Source organism: Engraulis encrasicolus, chromosome 16 (assembly GCF_034702125.1).
Source record: "Engraulis encrasicolus isolate BLACKSEA-1 chromosome 16, IST_EnEncr_1.0, whole genome shotgun sequence".
NCBI classification, from domain to species: Eukaryota; Metazoa; Chordata; class Actinopteri; order Clupeiformes; family Engraulidae; genus Engraulis; species Engraulis encrasicolus.
In genome coordinates this window covers 5,205,333-5,223,156 of record NC_085872.1, presented here as the reverse complement: position 1 = coordinate 5,223,156, position 17,824 = coordinate 5,205,333, and the positions used below count along the sequence as shown (strand labels likewise).

The window sequence follows — 17,824 nt, the reverse complement described above, 5'->3', positions numbered from 1 at the left end:
AGAGTGGTGTGAGCTTGGGGTACATGGTCATTGTGAAGCAAATATGGACAGAGCACAAAATAGAGGCAGAGGGGGAATAGAAGGGGCAGGAGTGAATATCAATGCACTTGCAATCATTTTTTTTGGCCCAAATGCTCAAAAGTGACCCACTTGAGAGCTATCTCAAAAATGAGTACTCTTTAGTGATCTCCTGCAGTAAAAGAGCACATCCTTCAGCTTCAAAGGGCTTTGCTGTGTTCAATATCCCCACCCCGCTGGCTGCCGGCCAGTGCCTCCTGCCCACCATGCGCTGCATTACTCACTCTCTGTGTGATATAATTGGTCCATGGCGATGAGCAGTTGCTGAGGTCTGGCCCCTGGGGTTCCCAATACCCCAGCGCTGTGCACATGTATGTAGCAACGCCTGCAACACAACACAACATGTTGTATTCACACAGAAGCAAACACCTGCACACACGCGGGCATACTCACACACACACACACACACACATACACACGAGCACCCTCACTCACACTCGTCGGACACACCATTAACAAAAAGATGCACATCCAGACAGTGCCCACATTAAGCTAGCTAGCACCAAAGCTAACATGCCCTGATCGCGACACGTCTCCACATTTCAGAGTCTTCACATGTCATCGTGCAATTACTGAATGGAGAGGAGACGGTTTCGCTTCATAAAAATGAGCATGGTCTCACGCTCCAGTTACTGACTGAGGCCAACAGGGCACTGCCTGCACACCACTGAATACTAACCCACTTCTGGAGCTAATATATGGCCGTCACATATTTTTTGGCACTGTCAGCGCATTATTTTGCATTTCACTGAATCCTGATGTGGGCCATACAGCGTGAATGAAAAAGGGGGTGACACAGATGGCTGGAAAATGATTTACAAAAGCCTATTCGAGGCGGTTATTCTCTGATGCTATTTACACGTTATTATTATAGAATTATTTCTCTCTGGCGGAGATTTAGATATTTTGTGGAATCAGCAGGAAGGGCAGACAGCTGTGACATTGTTTTCCAAGCCCGAGGCAGAAGCCCTGGTGCCGCTTCCTCTCCATGGCCTCACCTATGGTGCCCGTGGGGCAGGGTTGCTTGGCGATCTGCCCCTGGTGCGTTTTAGGCCAGGAGATCTCGTCCATGAGCCTTGGGGAACAGAAGTCCATGACGACGGGCGGCTGGGGCGAAGGCGGGTGAGGGGCGTTGACCTCGGGGAGCAGGTTGTTGTTGTTTTTTCTTTCAGGAGGGATGACGAGGCGCGGTTGTTGTACAGTGGTGCTGCGCATGCGTGGGCTCTGGGTGGAGGTCAGGAAAGGGCGCATGGTGCCGGTGTAGGGGTGAGGGCGACCGGTGGTTGATGTTCGGAGGGGTGGCATCTCCTGGTTCGGGTGAAGCACTGACGAAGGAGGTTCTGAAAGACAGTGAGAAAGATGCTGTAACGTTTTTCTGTCTAACATACATGTAATATTATGATATTGTTCTTTGCAAGCTTTGGTAAAACTGATACACACAGTCAAGCCAATCTGAATTTGAAAGAGGACTACATTGAAACAGACGCAAAGAAACAGTGAGAAAGACAGGAGAAAAGAAAAGGAGCGTCAGTGGTACAGACCATGCCATGAAAAGAGATATTTAACAGTTAAAAATAACAGTCAAATATAACTGAAAGCCTCAGAACTGAGCAGCTGCAAAGCATCACTGAACAGTCCGGTCCTGGTCCACTGTAAAAGTGAATAATGGTGCTATTTCAAGAGTGTATGGGCTGTGATGTCATACTGGAGCACAGGACCATCGCTCGACGCTCACTCGCTGCCATTCCTGCCGGCTCAGCAGAGCCTGCGCTCTTTATATAAATCATTACCCCACTGACAAACAACATGACCTCACTCACAACAAGCCGCACAGGCAGAGACCACAACAAAAACATACCGTTGGGAAGCCCTGCGCTGGCCGGAGAGCTGCCTGTATTTTTGAGTTAGGGATGTTGATGGGTTTTTAATGACGGGGCTCTGGCCCTGTACTGCTGGTGTCTGGGCATGGGGCACACGCTGATTTAGGCTTGTTAGTTGGCAGCTCTCGTCGGAAATCATTTCTATTTTTCAACAAACTTCCCACGTTCAGCTGGATTTTCCCTTCGTATTTTCTTCTGTTCATTAATTCTCCTCTGCAACTTCACTCGTTGTTTTCTCTCTCTCGCTGTTGAGCTCCCTCACACATCTATTTCTGCACACATCCCACTCTCCAGTCTTCCCTCTGTTCTCTCCTCCCTTCACTCCTCCCTTTGCCTTCTCTTGCCCCCTTGCTGTTTCGCTCTCTCCCCCACCTACCACCATGATTCATGTCTCCATCCATCACTTCTGACAAGGTGTGTGTTTTTCTCCAGTGTTTCTGGGTCGGAGCAGGGCACTTGAATGAGTATTGTCTATGCGTGTCTGTGTACATTTGTGTGCATCTGTGCGTGTAGTATTTTAAGTGTGTGCTCTGACGAGCGTTTTTTAGTGTGTGTTTTGACAGTCTAGCCTAAACTCTGAGGCAAGGGGGGGCAGTGGTGTTTGGGGGTGTCTGGTCTGTCAGCCTATCTTGGAGGACGAGCAAACAAGAGGTGAGGAATCTAAACAAAGAGACTAGGCAAGGACACTATGGAGGCTTGCTGAGTGACTGCTCTCAGCATTTTTAGCCCCACAGTCCCCAACAGCCATGTCCATCACTCTCCCTCCTGATTTCTGTGTGCATAAACATCTAAACACAATGTGAAAAAAACAGCCCTGGAAACATTTATGTCTAGCAGCACTGACCTGTAAACACAGTCAGGGAAAGGTTAAGAGGTTATAAATATCTCTGTGAGAATCCGAGATCTCTAACTCTTAACTGTTCCCCAGGGATTAAAGGCCAAGTCATGGCGGTCACACAGAGAGATGCTGCTGGTCCGCCAGAGGAGGCGCAGAGGTCTGTGTGTGTCTGGGGTTGGCGGCTGGTGCCAGGCTGCCTGATTCCGGGACGCCCAGTTGTTTGTGCGAATATTGCCTCCACTGGCCCTGTTCCGTTTGAAAATAGAAAGCGTTGTAAATCTCGGCGGGAGGGGGTGGGGGACAGGATCTTGTGGCGCTGCGGCCTGGCAGGCAGGCAGTGCTGGGAGCGCGGAGCGAAGCCGGCTAGCAAAGCAGGAAGCATCGCTCTCTCTCTCTGGCCACGGTTGTTTATGAGTGAGACGACTCTGGCTGCAGAGCTTGCCAAGGCGCTTGGATGAGGATCAGCGGCTGGGGATTTGTGGGGTGTGGAGCGAGAAGGAGACCTGTGGTTGCCTTTTGTGTGGTTTATTCCACAACACTGTCCATATCCTCCTGATTGTTCCAAGATATAAATCTCTGGTGACATCTGGCTGCTGATATTTTTCAATAATCTACAGTGGTTTGTTGTTTTTGTCGTTGGTTGTGGTAAAGGCGATAGTAATGCTAAAGGAATAAAATCAGTGCCTCTATAATGAACATCACCCAAACTGCGATGCTACTGGAGTCTAAATCTCACACATATTTAGTTCTTGGAAGAAGAGTGGGGGTGATCTCTAAAGGTTTAGTGCATATAAAGGTCTGCTTATACAATGTGGGATCATGACAAAAGGAGAGAGAGGGAGGCACAGAGATTGAGTGAAAGAATCAAAGGAGAAAGTCAATCGCAGAAGATGAAGAACAGCATTTGAGTGTGAATGTGAGTGTGAGTGTCTGTGTGTGTGTGTGTGTTATGTAGTATGTGTGTGTGCGTGTGTGAGAGAGAGAGCACATGTGTGAGTGTGTGCCGAGCTGGCAGATGTGATAATGTGCAGCTCGTGGCCACAGCCCCACACTGCTCTGATAAAACTGAAGTCAGGACTTCAAAGCCACCAGAGAGAGGCTGATTCCGGCTGCCGATAAAAAACACAACAACCCCTGGAACCCCGCCGAAAAAGAGAGTGAGAGTGAGAGTGAGACAGGCAAAAAAAAGCCCACGCCTGCCATTAAGAGAGAGGCAGAGCCATTCTCGACAGCTGAGTGCCTTGCTCATGTTTCCCCTCTGAGAAGGTGGGGTTAGCGCTCGTTTGGAGAGTGGAAGAGGCCGAGGCAGGCCGCTGCACCGAAACACACTTGAGAGTCGCACCAGTACTTAGTCGTTTTTAACATCGAGGGTGGGGTTAGAGGTATTATTGCTTTAATAGTCCATGCCCTGGCGCTGCAGTTTTTTATTGAAAACCTTCAGAGCGTTTCTCACCGGCTCTCCATTTGCAGCCAAAGAAAATCTCAAAGTGAAAAAAACAACACAAGCCCTACCACCAAAACAAATTCTATTAATGTGGTCGGTCATAGCTTAATGCCCTTAGATAAACATCGCCAACTGTGGCTGCCCAATTGTAATTCAACCGTCCTACCCTGAAGCACACGTTTGAAGCTTCCGTATGAGAACAAAGCCACAGAGCAGGTGTGCCAGGCAGACCGAGGCTCTCAGCCCCCCCAATGCAAATCACGAGGCCTCAGTCAATTTGGCAGAGGAACGCACATCTTGTTCAATTAAGCAAATCTGTGCCGCTGTTGACAGAGGGGAGCAAACAAAACCACATCATTATAGAAGGATCCGACTTTGTCTTCTCTTCTCTCCCCCACTCCTTTCTCACACTTCTTCCTTCTTTCCTGGCATTCTTTCGTCTTTGTGTTCTCACATCCCTTGCTCCACATGAAAAATGTACTGTGAAGAAACTGGACAACTAACCCCATGAAACTGCAAATAGCCTGGGACGAAAAAACATTTAAGAGGAAATATTTCCTGCCTTCTATTTTTGATGATCCCTTAGAGAAGCCGCTGAAGGCCTCTGTGGCAATGGGAGTACTGAGATCTCCAATCTTTGGCATTTGGAGTTCACATACACACACAAACTTGCTCTCTCTCTCTCTCTCTCTCTCTCTCTCTCTCTCTCTCTCTATCTCTCTCTCTCTCTCTCTCTCTCTCTCTCTCACACACACACACACACACACACACACACACACACACACACACACACACACACACACACACAGACACAGACACAGACACACACACACACACACACACACACACACACACACACACACACACACACACACACACACACACACACACACACACACGTATACACATATACTTTACTGCATTCCTTTTCAGGTTGATACACTTAGGCCAACTCAGAGGTAGAGTCATAAACCTCTGCCCCTCTGCCCATTTCCTCAATCTAAAGAGTTAACCTCTAAAGACGTCAGCACCTGAGTCACTCCTGCTTCATCTCGGAGCCGTCTCCACTTCCAGCTGGCTGCTCCTGCCGCCTCCCTATCTCGAAGGCAACCGCACTCCAGCGCCTCCTCTCCTCTAATCACCCCGTGTCATTAGCAGAAAATCTCTACCTCAATCTCTCCCTATCAAAGCCATCTCTCCATCCCGACCACTCACTCCTTTATCTCGACCCACTATCTCTCTGGCTGCATTCTCCATCTCCCCTCCCCCTCTTAACCCCCAACTGCTTGTCCCTGGCCCCCAGGGAGGATCGGGTTCGCCTGTGGTTCCAGGATTTTGGCATCAGCCCCACTAACGAGCCGCCTGGCTATCTTGTGATCAGTGGGCAAGACGTCAGCAGCCATGGCCTGAAATGTCACAGCTCACACTCCACTTCACTTCCACCACTGGCTGACACGGTCTCTCCCTTCATTTCCCTTCACCCCCCCGCCACAACTGTCTTGCCTGTCTGGCTGTCCTTCTCACCCCTGCCCACCCCTCTTGTTTTGACCTTTCCTGTGCATGTCCCTACACTCATCGCCCATTTGTGGACTAGAGAAACAATAAAACCAGTGGTGCGCCACTTCCTCTGGAAATGGCTGCCTGACTGATGCAACATCCATGGTGCCACGGGTAAACGCCACGGCACGGCACGGCAGAGCACAGCAAAACAAAGCCCTGTTTCCAAATCAGGCGTGCCGTCTCCATCTCCCCCCTGAGCCGCTGCTGTCCTGACGGCGACACAGATCCCCGTGCAGTGCAGAAGCCGGCTGTCGGCTCGCTCGGCCGAAATCAAAGGAAGACTCTAAATTTAACCAGTGATGACAAGAGGGCCAGAGGCGGCATGAGAGCCGTAGTTATTCCCTTTTCATTCCTGACGCGTGATTAGAGCTTTTATCTCTGACAAAACTCCTCTCCTCTCCAGCTGTGCTTTCTACTTTTTCATTTGACATGATAAGATATGTGAGCTATGACCAAAATTAAACCGCGATAATGTATGCGCCTCATGCCTTCCTCAAGTCAGAGTGTGCTTTGCGAGGTTGAAAAGCTTACAAAGACTTAAAGTTCAGCAACAGATTCATATATAAAATCTAGCAAAATGTGAAATATAATCATCACTATTCAAACAGATGTAGTCTACTTGTCTATACTATATCCATCTACAATTTCCCTGAGTTAGTGTGCATGTGTGTATTTGTGTGTGTGTGTGTGTATATGTCCATACATGTGTGTGTGTGTTTCTGTGCCTGTGTGCACATGTGTGTGAGTGTGCATGTGTGTGTGTGTGGTGGGGGCATACAGTACATGCATGCATGCAGAACATCATAAATGCAGAACCTGTGAAGTCTTTAGCCCTGCTGGAATATGCATGCCTCTCAGTCATGTCTGTCATCTGATGCCGAGGTGTGTGTGTGTGTGTGTGTGTGTGTGTGTGTGTGTGTGTGCGCACGCGTGTGTATTCATGCGTAATGTCGCCAGGATCCAGGCTCCTCTCCACAGCAGAGCTGATAATGAGAGGAGTGCCACTACTTTTGCTCACCAACTTCTCAACTTAAGCAAACTCCTCCTGATAAATAATTCAATTGTTTTATCTGACGCCTGCAGTGAGCATTAGGTTATGTAATCTTCATCTCGGATTCCGCCATCATATCCCACCATAAATAATAACCAACCGAGTAGGAGAGACAAGATGAGAGGAGAGGAAGGGGAATTTATGTTTATTTGTGTGTGGTGTTTGTCTAAGGAATGAAAAATAAGCATGTTTAGATATGTGTGTTAACATCGACCAGAAAATAGAGAGGGAAAAAAAGCAAGACGGAGAGAATGAGCACCTAACCCCTATGTCTATGCAATGGCTGAGAGTAGGGTCTTGAGTGCTGTTTGATGTGCATCTCTGGTGGCGCACTGTGTGCTCAGGCGCCTCTCTCCCTCCGTCATTTTTTACATCAAATCCCCACACAAGCACACACAGCCACAGGTCACAGTCAAGAAGGAGACGAGTGGTAATTACCACCCTGATTGAAATTCAGCAGATCAGCACCACACACACACACACACACACACACACACACACACACACACACACACACACACACACACACACACACACACACACACACACACACACACACACACACACACACACACACACACACACACACTTAGGCAGCACATAGTATATGCATAGCGGGTCTCTCACCCACTTTATCATATGCACACTCACACCCTGCACCTAGACACACAAACGCCAGACCTCATCAACTTCTTGCTGACAGACAGGCCCTAATAATCGAATGCTGATTCCCATTATCTGGGCATAATCAAATGCAGAGTGCATCAAACGTCGCTGTGAAAGATCAGGCAGCAACAGTAATCCATCCCCCGACGGCCTCGGCCCATCAATACACTTGCTCTGGCACATGGATGGCTAGGATGGTGGCGTCATCTGAGGGATCATATTCTCAGCACACACTAAACCACTCAACTCTAACACATGGACAAAGACACACTTGCACACACATTCGTGCACACACACACACATATATACACCCCACACAAGCAATCCCACACAAGCACCAACTGCCCATTGTCTGTGCCTGTTATTGCCCTGCCTAACCAATGTTGTGGAGGCCCGGTGAGCACCAGGGACTTCCTCCCACCAGCTCTCTTCTCCAACTCCAAATGTCTCTCTCTCCTCTCCTCTCCACTCCTTATATAACCAAAAGTGGACTGGGCAGACCAGCGGCCAGCTCTCTGCTGGATTACCATAGCCTGGCCAAATAGAGCAGTCATGCAGAGCTTGGCCTGACCTGTGCGGACCACACAACTTCACATATTGAGCAGCAGGCACTTAATTCTTTCATTCATTCGTCCACTCTGCTTTGGTTACACTGACACGATTGAGCGCTCTGACATCACGTTGAGTTACCAGTATTCATTTATTTGTCTGCCCCGACTCTCGGCATCTCAAGACTGTCTGGAGGCCGTGCTGTTTGACAAGCCATTGATCCTTGTGCTTAAAAATCCTCCTCGGACAGGACAAGCTCCATTATTCCGGATGGGGATCGGTGAAAACCCAGTTTCCGCGCCAGTAATTTGTTGTAGTGTAGCTCCTCGGTGCATGTAAGAGTGCGCTTTAGCACAGAATCATTTAATAAGCTATGGAGGGCCTAGGAGGTGCCGGGCCGTAAAGGTGTGAGGAGAGGCTATTCCAATCCAATAGCCCCGTGCTCATGGGACAGACTCTCTCTTTGCTTAGCCGAGCAGATTTGATAAGGGATAGTTTTAAGAGAACTCTCTTTAAGAGAATCTCTCTCTCTCTCTCTCTCTCTCTCTCTCTCTCTCTCTCTCTCTCTCTCTCTCTCTCTCTCTCTCTCTCTCTCTCTGAGCAAGTGTTCTGTGAACTGAGAGGGATGGGGTCTGATAACTACTGAACAGTGGGTTCATGGGTAGATAATGCCAGCGTTCTCTATCAACAGCAGCTCCATGATGAAAAGCAGTGATAAATTTCCCCTCCAGCCTTTACTGGCCCCTGGGACTTTTTGCAACTCTGAGTCACTGCCAGATCCTGTCGAAATTACACTGTGGTCATAATTGTTTTACAAACAGCATACAGTACAAGCAAAACCCGCAGTGCTTGTTTTGCAATTCCATTCAGTTCAGCAAGTCAACAAATGCTCCTTTATGTTGCTGCGCTTCAATTACGTCAAATTAATTTCCGCCTAACCAGACTGCTACCGCATCCTTGATCTCATGGGAACGCAGATGGGAAATAGCACCTCTGTTTCACTTCAAGCCCACTTTCATAACTATGGGATTCATTTAACCTTTAACCAGGGACAGGGTCCCAGTGCAAGAAGGATCGGAAATGAATTACACACTCATCCACTCAATTTGCTTGATAAATATCTCAATTATGATAAGAGAATAGAAGGTTAGAACTTGAATAATCACATTCATGCTTGGCCTTTAAACAAAATGAGGCAGACTTACCAAGACCATTCCTACCAAAGTCCAGGGAGTACTTGACCACATGGTAGTTGTTCCAGACGTAGAGCAGGTTGTCTCTGGGGTTGTAGTCCACTGCGGCAATGTATTGGTAGGAATTGGGGAAGGGGATGGCGATGTGCGTCTCACGACTCTTCTCGGTGCTGTACATGTAGTCAATCTTGTTTCCCGTGGCCTCGTTGTCGTCATCCTCATAGACGGATTTGACCACATAGAGCACTCCACAGATCATGAAGGCATTGGACGCTGAGCGCTTGTCGTAGCTGGTGTCCCAGGTACCCTCAACTCGGAGTGTATACGGGTTGAGCTGGCTCACCACAATGCGCCCGTTGTTTTGCTCTGTGGCGTAGATCACCCACAGCCCGTTCTCGTCCACGGCCAGGTCGATGTCGGACTTGCCACCCCATCGGTAGGGCGAGGTGTCGTGATAGTTGGCGTTGGCGATGATGGCCTCACCGCTCTTGATGCGTGTGCGCAAGTCGAACTTAACAATGTTGCGGGTGCGCTCTTTGTTGAAGAACAGCGCTCCATCGTACACCACAAAACCTGTCCCGTCAACTCGATGAGGAAGTTTGTAGGTGGTGGTCGGTCGACCAGCGATAAAGTCCTCTTTCGACGAGTACTCAATCAGTGTGTCTGTCCTGTAGGGAGTCCAGGGCATGTAGTAGATTTTGTTAGAGGACTGGAGAGGGTCTTTGCACCAGGCTCCTGACTGGTGGTCTGATTCAAACAGATGTTCACTCTGGTAGACACCCCGCAATATGCCCGGGCAGAGAAACACTGAGAGCAGAGGGAAGAGAGAAGAAAAGCCAAAAAGTCAGAAAATGCACGCACATCAGTAGCACAGGGGCTGCACCAAACAAAAGACCATTGAAAGGAATATATAAGTCTGCAAACAAAATGTAATGGTCCATCAAACAGTGTTGCAGACTTATAGTTCCTTCAAAGAGAGAGAAAAGGTCATACTAAAATCACTCCTGACCTAAACATGATCAAAGTACCCTGGATGCATGAAATTAACTGCCTCCATAACTACTCCCATGACCATGCTGCACAGGCCTCGGTATGCCCACATGATAAGATGTGGACACATTACCTCCAGATAATAACTGTGAAGGACCTTTTCACGGTGTGTGGACATTAGTTTCACGTTTGGACACACATTCATTCTTAAATAATATGCGTGATATAAGTGGACACATTTCATTTTCTGATATCAATTTCAGTCATTTAAACACTTGGGTTTTAATTACAATATTATATATTATCAATTATAGTATATGAACTATATGACAGTGACATTTATGTTATAGTGGTGGTCATACTGGTATACTGTGCATGCAGATACAGGTATTTGAAATGTGTAGATTAACATGCCAAAGTGTGTTATGAATTCTATTTTCTTTCACACTAATCTATACATTTTTAACAACAGTATCATTACCAGTTTACTAACTAATTCCATGTTGTCTAATGTCCTAATTACCATGGCAAATGTGTTTCAAATCAATTTCATTTGATGTTCATTGTGATATACAGTATGTTTCAGTAGACTACAGTCGCTTGCAACAAGCCCCTTTTTCTTTTATGTTTGCATTAAGATTATTAACCTAAATAATCCAACTTTATGGATTGGTGAGATGGATGCATAGTTAACCTGTCAGGTTAATCTGACCTCTCAACCAATATATTGCTGTGTATAATAGGCGGTCAGGCTCAAACCTATGGTCCATTAGTCTTTTGAGATACATTTTCCCAGCTTATTACTTTCATTATTGGTGTGTTACCGAATTCGTTCTCCAGACTAATAACATGAGAGCTAATGGTCATCCCCTGTAGCAGCACCATGCCCCAGTAAACGCCAAGATTTACGGCTGTCTGGGTCGCAGTTCACTGGCATACAGACCTGTGTGATATTTATATGTGTTAAGAGAACGGGAACCTGTCAGACACACTAACACCCCAAACGTCAAAAAGTGCCCTTCCCCAGAGATATACATCCACCACACCTACAACAGATCTATGTGGAAACCCCCATCGCCACCCCCCAACCCCCCCTTGCTCTCTAGCTGAGCTGCCTTCCCCATCCCCAGTCAGCGACTGTAAACGTGCTGTAATGACTCTTTTATTCCCCCCTGCACCCTGTCTGTCTCTGCGCAAATTTATTTCCCACCAGGAAGGATTTTTATTTTGGTCGGTTTCGCAGTATAACTCCCACATTTCCCATTTATGGCAGCGCCAGCCGTGTTCTTCCGGGAACCGAGAGAGATGGGGGCAGTCCCAGGGAGGGGATGGGAGAGTCACATGGACTGGAATGTGTGTCATGGTCACGGAAAGCCACACACTCCATTCCCACAATTGAATTCCCAACTCTGCATCACATTGTACGACATCCTCCTGGGAAATGGGCATTGGCACTTGAGATAGCATTACGTTTTTTCCTCTTTTTGTGTGAATGTTGTCGAGGTTACGTGGAAAGGAGGCTAACAATTGACATGCAGTATTAATTCCCATGCTTTGTCCAAATAAGAGGAAGCTATCATTTTATAGGACTTGGCAGGAAAAGCGCTGGACATTTATAGAGCACGGGAGTCTGTCAGATGATGAAGTGTGGTCTGAAGGGCCCTTCCCCTCCGCACCGTGCTAAGCAGCGCCAGGGAACCCAACTGTGAGCTTCCTTCAGTGAGGCAAAGCTTCACCATGAAATCAGGCTCTCGGAGACGTGATGTGTGTGGGCTGTTGGTGGCAGATGAGGGAAATGGTTCGAGTGTGTGAGTGAGCAGCCTTACCTCTCTGTTCCACTTCTGACAGAGGCAGTCCAGACGCGCCGGAGGCACGCCAGGGTCATGGTTAGGGGAAGAGGAGATAGACAAGAGGGAGGAGGGAGGGAGGGAGAAAGAGAAAGATGATTAATAAAGGAAGAATCCATGTTTTATCTATCATCATGATCGTCACACGTCATCTGCCATAAACATGCAAAGCTTGTCATTAACAATTTTGGTCACAGTTGTTGGAAACTAAAACCACAAATTACAAAAACAGATATATAAATAAAACTCATTATAGCTTGTATTCTCATGGTAGTGGGGAAAAACTGGCACGTGCAGTGAGATGTCAGGAAACAACATGGGGAGATGATAGAACCGCAAACGGCTCAGCGCGGAGCACCAAATCTGCATATGGCAGCAGTGATGGCAGACACGGCACGGTGCTCCGACAGCCTGTCTGGGGAGCTGTGAGCCATGTTGGGGCAGCAGCATGCTGCAGTGGAACTATGAGGGGTAGTGAGCAAGCACATGAGCCCTGCACTCCCCTCTCCCCCTGCTCTGCTCTGTGCATGCAGGGACCTCAAGCAGGGAGGGGTGTGTGGTGGAAAGCTGATCCTCTCCAGTACCTCACTTGTTCTCCCTCACACTCTATCTGTCTCTCTCTCTCCCCTCAGTATTCTACTGCTTCTCTGCTCAAGGTGTGTGTGTGTGTGTGTGTGTGTGTGTGTGTGTGTGTGTGTGTGTGTGTGTGTGTGTGTGTGTGTGTGTGTGTGTGTGTGTGTGTGTGTGTGTGTGTGTGTGTGTGTGTGTGTGTGTGTGTGTGTGTGTGTGTGTCCATCCATCTCCCTGCGTTTCAGTATTTTATTACTGTGTTAAAGCTAAAGAGATATTCACTGATCCTTTGGGATGCCCTGCAGGGCCAAAACACTGAATATTTGTTCTTACAATTCTGCTGCTAGTTGCTGCATATGTGTGTGTCTGTGTGTGTGTCTGTGTGTGTGTGTGTGTGTGTGTGTGTGTGTGTGTGTGTGTGTGTGTGTGTGTGTGTGTGTGTGTGTGTGTGCGTGTGTATGCCTGGTGCTTGCATTTGTCTTGGTGTCTGTCCTTCCTCTCACCTATTCCCTCTCCACACTTTCTCACCCCATTAAAGGCCCCTTTAATGAAATATGCATGGAGTTCCATAAGTGTTAATGCATCTCTCAATGCAGAGATCTCCAGAGTGTGGATGTGAGTGCGGGGAGGTATAACAGATTCTGTCCATTTGTTTAAACACACTACTCAGTCCCACATGGCCGTGCAACACATGCATGATCCGTCTCATAAAGGCAGAGCAGCGACACCCATAAACCTAGCACTACAAGCAGCACGAGTGCCTTGCTTTAAATACAAAATGTTGTTAATTGAACTGTTACGAGGAGGCAATATTTTTGGTGCTGTGAAATTGCTAGACCTGCGAGTGGAGGGAAAGTGTAGCTATCTGTATGCTCACTGTAAAGGCCAGCCATAACGTAACATTAATGATTTAGGATGATGCCTAAAATGTCAAAAACTGACATAATATCCATTCGCCTGTGGCAAGGTAGGAGCCCGGTTAACCAGGTGTTTGTACTCATCAAATTCAAGTAACTAGGCCACACTTATTGAAGTGTGCTGCAGCAGCCAAGTCGAATGGGCAGAAAGAAATAATTGGAGCAAGATATTTTGTGTCACTCAACAGGATATTCTCACTTTGTGCATCTCACGTCTTTAGTAGTTTGTACATTGGTGCTGAAATTGCAGGAAAGGAATGTATTTCTGCCTCTTAAATTAATAAACCACAAAACATTCAAAATAATAACACTGAGTCACAGATGCACAGATACAGAAGGTAATTTTTTGGAGACATTATTTCACAGATTATAGATTATGCATGGCTCACCGCACTGCTAAAATAGACCTGCAGTTCCCCTAATGTTGTCTTTCCTTCCTGTCAAGACAGGTGGGTCAGCAAGGGTCACCCAGAGCATGAGTCTCTCTCTCTCTCTCTCTCTCTCTCTCTCTCTCTCTCTCTCTCTCTCTCTCTCTCTCTCTCTCTCCCTCCCTCCTTCCATTCCTACATCTAAATTAGCTGCTCCCTGCCTGACAGGAAATGCATGACTTCAGCCATGGCAGGAGTGGGCAGACTATAACTGGAGCATCATCACAGTCCAGCCAGGCTGATCTGATCCCGATGCTTCATTAGGCACAATCCTGCAGCTCCTGTAGCTGTGCAGTCAGTAGTGTTCAAGTAGGATCCAGGCCACTCACATCACTATTAAGGAACTGCAGGAACTGTTTTAGTTCCAATACTTCATGACATCTTCAACATATCTGGAACACACTAGCGGTAAATGGTCATATTTTACCCAACTGTGAAAGTAGATTTGGAATAAAATTCTACATTTGCAGAAAAATACGTATGAAGGACCATGTGATTCACTGGAGGCATGGACTGGGTAAAGTATATTATCCAAAAGCTGCAGCTCTAAGGTGGAGTTGAGGTATGCACTAAAGCCTGGCGGACAGCCAAGATCTGAGCCACATGGGAAAGTAAGAGGCCAAAAACTAGTCTGAAACATTTGGAAGGAAATCCCAGCTGCGCTGCTGCACAGGTAATTGAATTACTTGCATTTAATGCACCTTGACTCACAGGACCTTGAAAAAGGTCTTCCTGCAGCGGGAAAAAAAATAATGGGGGGCGGGGTTTGCTCCACCCTCCTCTCCCCAAACAAGTGGTGGCATAATGGAGATTCACCAATCAGATCACCAACGCATGCGGTATGTGTGGCCAGAGGTGCGTGTTGAATGATTAGGCAGATACGCTCTCACAGCTTGTAGCCATACACACGCACATGCACGCACGCGCGCACACACACACACACACACACACACACACACACACACACACACACACACACACACACACACACACACACACACACACACACACACACACACACACACAATACGCACACACACAGCCAGCCTTTTTGTGTGATGGATAAGTCTCTCTTACGTATAGATTTTACAGAGAACTCATTTGTGAATGCCCCTAGTTCACCTCGAACTCACCACAGTCATTTATATTAGTCCATTTAGCCTCCGCAGTTCTCTCACCATTACACATCTATTGTGCTGTAAAAACAAATTTTGCTAGTGCTCTTTTCACTCAATGGAATATTCCAAATTAGTTTTTGTGCATGCATACACATGCTGCACAGTGAGTCACATCACATACGTGCTTGCACGCACACACACACGCACACACGCACGCACGCACGCATGCACACACACACACACACACACACACACACACACACACACACACACACACACACACACACACACACACACACACACACACACACACACACACACACACACACACACACACACACACACAAAAGAATATGATGATGCTCAGCAATTTTAAGGCTATTCAAGCGCCTCCTCTTGCACGCTAAGTCATTATGAGAAGCGAGGAGAGCAGGCGTCTTATTAAACTCACTTACTGTCCACTAAAGAATAATAACAACCCGTCAGAAAAACCGTCTGAGGGCGAGAGACACCAGACGCCCAGACGTGGCTAATGCTTTCACCAGTTTATCAGCATGGCGCTTTCAAGGCGATGGACTCGAGGGGGGTGGGGTGGGGATGGGGATTCATTGACCAGTGTATTGACTGCTTGTTTCTGTCAAACGCTGCAATTATAGGTGGGAAAATATCAAGTGACCTTGACCTGCCTGCACTCTGGATCCATATACTGGGTCATAATTGGGAATTTTATACATTTTCCGATAATAAGTAAAAGTACAATTGCCCATGTTCAGTGCTGGGAACGATACTACAGTACAGTGCAAAGATAAGTGTTTCCAGCTGGTGCTCTTTCAGTACAGCAAAGAGTCAGACATTTTTCTGCTGTAAGATTTTTTTTCAGGCAAAACATTCAGGCATCCTTCAACGATCAGACCTTACTGCTCACTCTTGAATTCAGATCGAAATGTTTGAGTTCGGATGACTGACGTATTCATTCACTTCCTGTACCACAATGCTGAGTTGAAGCTAATACAGCACCAAATAATCGTTGGATGAACATTTCATCACATTCCAACGTCCCAATCACCATCTTCCCTCTAAGTGCTTTTACAGTGTCCATTATGTGCGAAGCTGGCAGGCTCTTCCTCCATTTCACATCCCTTCCCATTCTGGGTGGGAGCTAAGCACACATCTAACACATATTCTCCTCAATCAGCAGCACGTGCTACTCTCTGCCCTAATGGAGCCCCATTATACTGTATCTGCTCTGTTAGCATGGCCCTGGAATGATTTGAGGTTTGAAAAGTTGCCCATTTGCTTTTTTTCCCTAAGCAACCCAATACATCTCTCTCTTTCCCCCATTCTTTCTTTGTCTCCATCTCCCTCTCACTCTTTCTCTAAATGATCCGATAAACTCCTCATCCTCCTCTTTTTTCATCCAGCTCTCCATCCTAGCATGCTGCAGCAACTCAATAAGCGGCCTGGCTTGAGGAGAGGGAGGTATCGCGTTGTGTTTCCATCTGCCGCAGAGAAGGATTGAGACTTATATTATTTAATCTAGGCCGTCACTCGAGACGATAAGGTGTATTTGGTGGAGGGTAATTGAACGTTTCTGGAGGCAGTCAGGGTGCCGTGTGCAAAAGGACAGGGAGCTGTGATGGATCGCCTAGCTGATAAAACCCTCACCACTCCTCGCCTCTCTCTACTAGCCTTGTGTTGCTCTAGGCCTTTTCTTGACACCTCTGAGGCCTTTTCCTTTTTTTGTTGACAGTGTGTGTGTGTGTGTGTGTGTGTGTGTGTGTGTGTGTGTGTGTGTGTGTGTGTGTGTGTGTGTGTGTGTGTGTGTGTGTGTGTGTGTGTGTGTGTATGTGTGTGTGTGTGCGTGCGTGCGTGCGTGCGTGCGCGCAGGTGTGCATGTGTGTGTGTGTGTGAAAGTGAGAGAGAGAGAGAGTGACATGGTTGTGCGTATCTATGTGGATGTGGAAGTCTGTTTCTGGGTGTCCACGGGTTTGTTGACATATGCAAGTGTTTGGACTGCTTTCCCTGGGTGTCAAGTAGACAGTTACTATCTGTCTTCACGCCTGTCCTGAGGTCAGGGTTGAGAAGTCGGAGGCCATGTGCATCCTGTGACACCATCCTGTCCTTCCTGTCCCCTTCTCCTCATTGTTCTCTCCTGTTTACACGGACACATTCCATGTGTGCCCAGCAGCTCCACGCAAACATGGCCATATCGAATTTTATTTTTTATTTTGATTGCCACCACCTTGTCGCAAGGCGTCATTCTGTGTGACTCGAGTGTGGCTCTGGGAGAGTATTATGTTCCCCCACTCAGCTGGCGGAGGGAGCCAAAGGGCTGCTACGCTAGGCTAACTCCCCGCCTGCATGCTTTCTGCTGACTGAGCCGCCCCTGCCTCGCCACGGCCTGTCGCAGATTCATGGCTTCCTGGAGGGCTGCTGTGGTCGTGGGCTGTGGGGAGCTGTAGACACGTTGGAAGTGAACAGTGCTAGTCTTAATTCCCTTTACAGTGGACAGGAGAGGGTGGATGGAGCTGCATGGAGCAGGGAAACGCGCTTATTATTTTTTTGTGTGCCAAGTGGGTCTACATTATCTGCTTCTGTCAAGGATAAAACATACAATGGTGGTTTCAGATGCTCTCTGCATTGGGATAGGTAAAAATAGTGTACTCACTGTATGGGACGCACTCGTACTGGACCT

At 47.5% G+C, this 17,824-nt stretch overlaps 1 protein-coding gene across 3 annotated transcripts in view; it reads right to left on the bottom strand.

The window, feature by feature from the left end:
• The window catches only part of adgrl3.1 (adhesion G protein-coupled receptor L3.1), a 101,707-nt gene that overhangs the window by 40,066 nt on the left and 43,817 nt on the right, over window positions 1-17,824 (bottom strand). For all 3 annotated transcript variants that reach the window (XM_063218370.1, XM_063218372.1, XM_063218371.1), the window contains exons 5-9: window positions 17,798-17,824; window positions 12,076-12,090; window positions 9,272-10,066; window positions 1,077-1,418; window positions 303-403 (exon numbers count right to left, since the gene is read on the bottom strand). The exon at window positions 17,798-17,824 is cut by the window's right edge and continues 83 nt beyond it. In XM_063218370.1, coding sequence (XP_063074440.1) covers window positions 303-403; window positions 1,077-1,418; window positions 9,272-10,066; window positions 12,076-12,090; window positions 17,798-17,824 — 1,280 coding nt within the window. The remainder of the gene's footprint in view (window positions 1-302; window positions 404-1,076; window positions 1,419-9,271; window positions 10,067-12,075; window positions 12,091-17,797) is intronic.